Source organism: Onychomys torridus, chromosome 18, assembly GCF_903995425.1.
Source record: "Onychomys torridus chromosome 18, mOncTor1.1, whole genome shotgun sequence".
Taxonomy (NCBI): domain Eukaryota; kingdom Metazoa; phylum Chordata; class Mammalia; order Rodentia; family Cricetidae; genus Onychomys; species Onychomys torridus.
The window spans coordinates 49,884,916-49,894,140 of NC_050460.1; the positions used below are offsets into that span (position 1 = coordinate 49,884,916).

The following is a 9,225-nucleotide window of genomic DNA, read 5'->3' on the forward strand; positions in this document are numbered from 1 at the left end:
AAACATTTGGCCATTTCAGAAATAGTCTCTTACGAACCACCAATTTTATCTTAATTTTTAGGAAACCAGAATTCAGGCCATGGAGAAGGATTCAAAGAAAATACATCATTTCTCTGTCGTCAACACCGTTGCCGGGCGAGCAGTGACTCACATCTTTGCAGTTGACAGCCTAGAGGACCTTCATGAGTGGATGGATGCCTTCCGGCAGCATTTCCTTGATCTTAGTAAGTAGATATTTGCGTTTTCTAGTAGTGTATTCATGAGGCCTGGGAGGCTGGACACACAGAGGTCCAGATATTAAAATAAATAATTTGTACCAGGGATGTGCCCCCCCACCGGAAACCTTGGTTGTGTACCACAAACCATTTCCAGAGAACGATCATCCCGAGATCAGAGTGTTCAAAAGAGTCTCATTTTTGGTCCCCTTCTGCTAAGTGCAGATCTGTTGTGATGGCATCTCATGCTTCATCCAGAGCCAAGTTTTAGCCCCATGAATGTCCTTTTCCATCTCAGCAGCACAGCCCAGCGCTGTGTGTAAAATACATGAGAGTCTCAGGTTCCTTTCTCCATTTGTGGGAGCCTTGCTCACAGGTAGATTCTTGGCCTTAGCGATAAACCGAGCAGCCCATGTGTGATCTGGGATTTTAATTTTGAAAACGGAGACCGCGAACGACGGCTGCTTCTGATCCATTTTAGCCTCCGGTTAGAGTCAGCCAGTATTTTCGGTCTACAGAATGCTACGGATTTGTACCATAGAGTTGTCTGCAAGCAATGGAGTGATTTCTGAAAGTAAATCAGAAAGCAGCGGCCGCGCCTGCTGTCATCTGACGGTACTCAGGCCTGCTCTGATGTGCAGTTCAGCAGGTGTCGGGGTGGAGGTTGGGAAAAGGAGGCAGGACAGGCAATGAACAAGGCTCCGTGCTCCACAGCCCTCCTTGCTTCCCATGAGGTCCCCAGGAGGCACGTTGCTTGCCTCTACTCTCGAGATGAGAAAAGTGAGACCCAGGGAGGCCTGGGTTTGTGGCACTGAACCAGGGCAGTCCTGCAAGCCGTCTTCCTTAAGCACCATCCTGAGACACATGGTAAAGGCCTAAGTTCTCCTTCAGGTGTGCAGCTGTCCTGCATTTCTTTTTCGGGAGTTACTGCAGACCGTGTGTGCATGGGTGACTTATAACAGTTTGCTCTCTGTCGTGCTGGTTTTGTGCAGCTGGGTCTCGCTGTGTGCTGGCTGGCCTTGAACTGGAGATCCTGCCTCAGCTTCCCAAGTGCTAACGTGGTAGGCATGCAGGGGTAGTGGTGGCGAAGACCTCTTGTAGCCCAGGCTAGCCCTTGCATTTTTTAGTCCTCCTGCCTCTGGGATCACAAGTGTGTACTGCTAGACCTCTCTCTTTTGCGGATCGTAATTTGAATTTTTTGGTTTTTTTTTTTTGTTTGTTTTTTTGTTTTGTTTTCTAGACAGGGTTTCTCTGTATAGCTTTGTGCCTTTCCTGGAACTCACTTTGTAGACCAGGCTGGCCTCGAACTCACAGAGATCTGCCTGCCTCTGCCTCCCGAGTGCTGGGATTAAAGGCGTTCGCCACCACCGCCCATAATTCGAATCTTGACCGTTTTCCTAGACTCTCTGATTTAGAGAGCCTGACTTACAAAAAGAAAAGATGCTGTTTTAAAGAGATGATTCTGGCAGGTCATGCTCTATATGGGCATAATGACAGAGAAGGGGCATTGGAAGTGCTAATCCAGAACACACTCTAGTCTGGACGCCGTGGGGGGGGTTAGTAGGAGGACCCACTTCTAGGTAACTCTTCACATTGTCACTTTGATGGCTGACATTTTTTTTAACCAAGTAGTGCCAATCTGTCATTTTTAAAGTGCAAAATCTCTTACTTTTGATACTTTGTATGCCCATGAAGCAAAGATGAAAGTGTTTGTACTCCCCAAAATGTTAAATTACAAGGTAGTCCTCTCATTTTCTTAATTTTTTTTGGTCATTTTTAAATTAACATTAATCTGTTTGTGCCTCTGTGTATGCCTGGTTTTATCTGTGTGTTGTGTGTGTGTGTGTGTGTGTGTGTGTGTGTGTGTGTGTGTAGCTATGTGGTTGTTGCAGTACATGTGTGCAGGTCAGAGCGCAGTCTGTGGGAACTGGTTGTCTCCTACTCCCGTGTGGGTTTGTGGGGATTGAATTAGGTCGTCAGACTCAGCATTGTGCTCCATTGCCCACCGAGCCATCTTGCGGACCTCATCATTCCAATTTTCTTAGTGGCAAGCAGGCCTTCCTCATCTTGGTTGAAGTATGGTGTCTAGAGCAAAGAAGGAGAAGCTATCAGGAATGGAATAGCATAAGAATAATTTAATAAAAAAAGAAGAAAAAGAATAATTTAATATTTGAGTCAAACTTCAGTTCCTTAGGCCAGTTTTAGAGTAGAAGACCAGGAGAGTGAGCTGATCAGGACTGGGGAAGAAGTGAAGATGGATGTGGATGTGCTTAGCCGGGATGGACATGGTGTGGAGGTCGGGGGGGAAAGGGAGATATAATTGCTGTTTTAGGATTTGAAAGTTTATAAAAGAGGCACGACCCCTGTTCCACATGGTCAGTAGCTAGGAATGGCGGGCCAAAGAGGGAATGTTTGAACAGACAGGATTTTGTCTTTCAAATAATTACTATAAATACTGAGTTACAGGAAGAGCTTAGCATAGTAGATCATTGTCTAGGTGTGTGATGGAGGCAGCGAGCTGGCCAGCAGGAAGCAATGTTTACACCAAGCCTGACAGCCTCAGTTCCGTTCCTAGGATCCCTGTGGTGGTTAGAGAGACCAGCTCCTACAGGTTGTCCCCTGACCCTCACAGGTGCCACAGCACATATGTGCTTACATGCATGTGTTTGTGTGCATGCGTGCGTGCATGCATAGACACACACACACACACACACACACACACACACACACACACACTCTAAATATGTATAATAAGGTAACAGCATTGTGGGAAACACCTTCTATATAGAGCAGATTATGTGAACACAGTATATATATCCTTCCTGATATTTACCTTGTGTTGACATATCGGCTATCGCGTATTTCTCTATAGACAGACTTAGTCAATGCAGAATGCTTCAGTCGTAAAATCACCTCTGACACTAGGAGCATGCGGAACGAGGACAGGGTTATGTTCCCGTCTTCAGCATGCTTAGCATTCTGTTTCTAGTGCAGCTATGAACTACTCATCTCAAGATCCCCGAGCAGAAGTCACCACTTCACAGTGTGGTACGCCTAAGAGCATGAAAGAGAAATGCTGGCCCGTTTTAGATGAGTCATCATTTTTCATCAAATACGATGTTTCCCTCACTGCCACAGAGGAGGGCACAAAAGGCTTTTGCATATTTATCGAGAAAGGAAGAGGGTGTGTAAGAGGTCAGTTCCAGCTTCTGGCTTCAGACCCCCAGGAGGAGCCTTTGCTGCTGTGTGTCCTGGGGGTCTGTTTCCTGTTGGTTTGCTGTGTGGTAATCAGTATCATCATAAAACCCCCGATGTGTTTTTTGATGTGTCTTAACTAGTTACAGTAATGGATTCAAAATGTAGGCATTTATCACCATGTGCCGTGACAACAAAATGAATATGTAATTAAGTGAACGTGAAGTGTCTTTGAAATTTTCAGCCATGGAAAACTACCACGTTGGACAGATTGAATATACACATTGCAACTATTCAAAAAAGGAGAAAGAAATAAGTCAACCTTAGAAAGCATCTGGTGTGTCATCCCTCCCTTTCTAGTGATGTGAGATATAGGGTTGTGAACCCCGTGACTTCTATGATGTCATTGGATGGTCACATGATACCCAGGAATGCAAGTCAGCAAATATCCATCTTTTTTTTAATCCATAGGGAAGTCTGCAAACCTTAAGGGTTAAATAGTGATACAATGAAAATAAACATTGATGATGTCCACACTTTGAAATTTTAATTTAATAGGTGCGCTATTAAATAATTATTACTTCTTAATTAAAATTTTCAAGTTAAAGATATATGAGGACTTGAATTCTGTATTTCTTCTTCCATCCGACATCTGGATTTCAATGGGTTTCATCTCCCACATCTCTTGAATACTGGATGTTTTCATCTAAAGCCTAGGGCAGAAGCTGTGCACACTTGCATATGAATCCAAAGGTTAATGGGATTGCCTGTGGTTTTGTGTGGTGATGCCCTAGCTGATCGCCTGGAGATCTTAGTGTCTACCCAGAACTGTGGGGTTTTTGTTTGTTTGTTTGTTTGTTTGTTTGTTTGTTTTGTTTTGTTTTGTTTTAATGAATCACTCATGAAGAATCAGCTTTGGAAACTGTGGATTCTATCAGGTTTTTATACATGCTTCTGGTATGCTAGGGTTTATTGACACTTTTTACACACACACACACACACACACACACTGTGTTGATATTGGCGGAAAATGAAATACATAGCTTCACATTTATATTTCAAACTAGCCTGCTTCTTTCTTTCTCTTGTAGGCCAATGGAAGCATTGTTGTGAAGAACTTATGAAAATTGAGATTATGTCGCCACGGAAACCACCTTTGTTCCTAACAAGGGAGGCGACCTCCGTGTACTACGATATGAGTAAGTGTGGCTTGCCTCTTCTGAGCCACAGGGTGATAAAACCAGCATTGTCCACACCCCAGCCGCTCATTCTATTGACATTAAAATGCTAAAATTTTCAGGGCACAATCAAATTGAATAAAAAAAAAAAAAAGACTGTGATTATAGACTGAGGAGCTCATGTTTAATAGATGAATTAATACGAAATTAATGAATGCGTATTTTTCATAGTTCAAATGCTCACGATCAAACAGAAAACTCCAGGCTTAAAAGAAGAAAGTACTTAGCTTATGAGATTCCGAAAATGTAAAAGTAAAGAATCTAAGACATGATCGTTTTCAGTCATTGTTTACTGGGTGTGTTTTGGGTTTTTGTTTGTTTTTGTATTACAGACAGATAGGGAAATATTAATGAATGGAAGCATTCATCTCTGGTCAAAAATGACTAGTTGGGTCTAGTATTTAAGAAATTTGTCGTTCTTAAATTTTTCTACTTCACTTTCCCACACCTTGGATGGTGTTTAATCTGTAGGGTGGCCTCCAGGATGGTGCTCACAAGCTCATCTGGAAAGCAGTGTCTGTCCATTCCACTCCTAATATACTTGCAAAGATGTGTGTGTGTGTGTGTGTGTGTGTGTGTGTGTGTGTGTGTGTGTGTATTTACAATCATAGATTCCCGGTGACGACTCTAAAATATCTCAAATTCAGTCAGCAGATGTTTATCTCAGTTTCCTTATTTTTTTTTCCCCAAGGAAAATTTTACCCAGCATCCTTATCACCAGAAAGTGAGGGTTTCAGACTCCTGCCCTGGGGCTTTGGTTTTGGGGGTTTTGTCCTTCACCATTAGCAGAGACTTCAGGAGTCTGTAGGAAAAATTCTTGACTCATCACCTCCATCCCTCTTCATATAGCAAACTTCCTAGCAGGCAAAGTAAAGGCTTACATCTAAGAAAAGTTACTGTACGATAAATATTTATAAAGAGGTCAAGAAGCGCACATGTGTGTCCATCTGTGTTCTGTATGTGTGAGCATATGCATTTTTCATATGCAGTGTATGTTGTATATATGATATTTATTGTATATCTACAGTACAGAACATGATAGCCTTGTTTTGGGACCTTCGTGATAAGATTATTTTTACAAGTAAGTGTTTTTCTTACTTATCATGCTCCTAAGTTTTTAATGGTCGTTCTAGGTAGCATAGTGACTTGGAAAATAATAGCTTATTTGGATAAAGTACATATGACTGTTGGTTTTTTTCCCCCATGAAGTTTCTTCTTAAAATTATTGCAGGCATCGATTCACCTGTGAAACTTGAAAGTTTAACCGACATAATACAAAAGAAAATTGGAGAGACGAATGGGCAGTTCCTCGTGGGTCAGGATGAAGAACCCGCACCACCCCTGTGGGCCGCAGTCTTCGATGGCAATCATGAAATGGTCATCCAGAAGAAAGTGTTGTCCCCCGCGGGCAAACCGGCCCCTGACGGGAAGAGGAAAAAGAGGCGAGCGCCACTTCCTCCTACGGACAGGCCTCCCTTCAGCATGAAGACGCAGGGTGGCACAGATCAATCCAAGGACAGCGGGGCCCAGGCCAGCATCTCTGCAGCCTCGCCTTCAGACCCCGGAGGGTCATCACCAACGCACCTCTCCCAGAAGCCGGTGGCTGCCCCTCGCAAACTTCTCCCTGCCAGGAAAAACAGTTCAGCTGGTGATGAACACACGGACACTAAAACCAGTTTTGAAGGCAAGCCGGTGCCGGCTCCAAAGCAGAAATCCCTCAGAGGCATTCTGGACCCTCGATCATGGCTGCAAGCGCAAGTGTAGGCAGCCTGTGCTGTCGAGATCCTCTGAGCTGTGAAGCGCAGGTCCGAGGCGGTGTGTGTGTAATCTTACACAATTGTATAGGTAAAGACCATGGCGATTTCCATAAACCATTAATAAGCTATTAGATACAGAAAAGCACCTTTTACTAGAGAATTGAATTTCTCTTTTACTTCTCATTTCCAGAATATAAATGATTTTTTTTTCTTTCCCCATAGAGCAAAAGAGCAGTTTCTAGACAGTATCCTAATTGTTGGAAGGGTTAATTTATTCCTAACGTACTTGCAGGCAATGAATAAGCAGTAGGCAGAAGAAAGCCTTGATGTTTCTTTTGGAGAGAGATTGTCTAGTAATGTAGAATGTGTTAAATACAAGCCATAGTCTCATTGTGAGAATTTTAATACTTAATGGAATGTTTCAAAGGTTTTATTCAAACCGCAAATTACAGAATCCACCCAAGAAAATTTCCCCTTCAGCTTTCTGGAATTCTCATCTAACGGTTCTCTGGCTCCCCTCTGTTGTTTAACTTGATGGTTTATAGGCTTGACCTTTTAAATTCCTGGGATAAGTTTTAGAATATTAAATTCTTTGTCTTTAAAGGGAATTAGTAATCCGCCATTCAGAGTCATTTCCTTGATGAGCCCTGAAATCCTGTTGACTCTGCCGCTCATCAGTGAGGCACACACTTATTAGTGAGAGAAATGGATATGAAATGTCCCACATTGCTCGGCTTGCTGTATGATGTTAATCTCCATTGTGCCCTCTGGAACTTGGGGAGGCAAGTAGCTGATTAATGTCTTAAAATTTATTTAATACTTATTTTAAAAGCAGATGACAGATTCAAAAATCATCAGAAAAGTTGACCATAGTAATTTCCAGGATTAATCCTTTTTCAAAATTTTAATTAGATTTCCTTTTTTGAGTAAGGGTGAATGTCTGGTATTGATATTATTCATTAAAACTAATATTCAGTAATCACATTGGCATCGTTTCCATAGGAGGTAATTTCCATAGCAACTAATCATAGTGACCCTAAACAGGATTATGAGTTGAATGGAGGATAAATAGCAAGAGGATGAATATCTTAAATGGACAAAAGAAAAATCCACTTTTTATAATAACCCTTTTTGTAAACAAGAACCTCAGAACAGTTTTAAAATGTCATCAGAATTTCCAAGTAAAACGTCCTAGAAGATGTCAAGCTCAGTCCTGAGAGTCCAGGACCACCCAAGCAAGCCCTAACTGTTACCATGCGCCATCGCCATCGGGCTGTCGGAAGTAAACTGCAGATAGGGTGGGATCAGAACACCAGCCGTGTGCGATGAACGCCGGGCCCACAAAAGCATTAATGGAACCTTTTATCCGTTTTAAGTAGCAGAGGGGGAGAGTCTATTGTTCTGTTTTGCCTTGTTTTCGTTTTTCATTTCTGCACTGTGTCATAGGTACACTATTGCTCATCCAGGACTCCCAGGAAGAAGTGGGACCCAGGAACAGCGACACATTAAGTCTCTCTCTGGTGTCACCTTGGTAGAAACTCCTACACCCGTGGAAACCTGAAGAGTAGATGGATGTAGGGGTTTTCTGTTTTGTTTTGTTTTTGTTTAGCTGAAAGGTTCTCGAAAGTTTTGATGGTGGTTACCATTCCAATAAATCAAACTCTTAAGTTCCATTAATTGTTCGAAATGCCTTTTTTCTAAGCCCTCACTGCTACCTCCAACAATGTCTATGAGCTGTTGGTACCAGTACTTCTCGGTTGGTTGGTTGGTTTGTGTTAGAAGATGCTGCTGGCAAAGTTGCTTCGGATCACTGGCACCCAAGTGCCCCCATCACCACCTCCACCCCCAGTGCCCTTCAGTTGCTGTGTTCCTTTCTTACAAACCAGTACTAAAATATGCAAGTCACCATCACCTTCTGATTTCTTGTACAAGTTGGCGGCCGGAAGAGTTTCGGTTGTGCAGGCTGGGGGGTGGGGGGAGTTCCTGGAGACATCCTGGCTGGAGGAGTCATGTTCTCAGAGGGGAGCTTTGAACCAGGTTTGAAATCAGGTTCCTTCCCAGAGCCCCAAGCGTAAATCCCTCCCCAGCCCCACCTCCCTTTTTCTGGAGGTCCAGCTCCGTGTCACTCTGCCCCTCAGATGCTGGTTCACCTCCATCCACCCCACAGAAAGGAGAAGTGAGGACAGAGTTGTCCTTTTCCTTCTTCCCCACCTCTCCCCTAACTCTTCACACCTTCCCCTCCCCCTTCCTCCCTCTTTCCTTCACAGCCTAAACATACCTGAAGATACTGACTTAAGAACTGCCCAGGAATTTTCTAGAAGTACTTTCTCATTCACTGAACTGGAGGGGTGATGGAGGACCATGCCCCGTGATGCGAAAGGTGCCAGGGCTTCGTAGGAGCTGGTCCCTACATGGCCTTTCAGTTCCCCGCTTTGATAAAATTATAATTGGAGAAACCTAATAGAAAAAAAAATAGGTACTTTAAATTATGGTACTTCTGATGATGGGGAGATAATATCTTGGGCAATTGTGTCTACATCTCAAAGTCTAGGGTATAAATTACACAGCATTTGCAGTGATATCATTTTTAATTGCTGCAAAAGAAAAACCCCAGTAATGTTCCTATTTTAACATCTTTCAAAGAGAAAGAACACTTAAATGTAAATATACACTTCTCAAGCTAAAACCTATCAAAACTACCAAGCATGGCGGCGCTTGCTGACTTCACAACATCTTATCTGTCTAAACCCTCCATACACAGCTCCTTCAAACACATAAGGCTGCGTGTGGAAAACTCCACCCATTCCTTATGGATACCTG

General features: G+C 43.0%; 1 protein-coding gene across 1 annotated transcript in view; it reads left to right on the forward strand.

Annotated features, from left to right (window-relative positions):
- Rtkn2 (rhotekin 2) overlaps positions 1-8,038 on the forward strand; it is a 47,564-nt gene extending 39,526 nt beyond the window's left edge. Inside the window, exons 9-11 of the mRNA XM_036167963.1 lie at positions 62-224; positions 4,502-4,609; positions 5,880-8,038. Of these exons, the coding sequence (XP_036023856.1) occupies positions 62-224; positions 4,502-4,609; positions 5,880-6,412 (804 nt within the window). The 3' untranslated portion in view covers positions 6,413-8,038. The remainder of the gene's footprint in view (positions 1-61; positions 225-4,501; positions 4,610-5,879) is intronic.
- Positions 8,039-9,225: the final 1,187 nt, after the last annotated feature.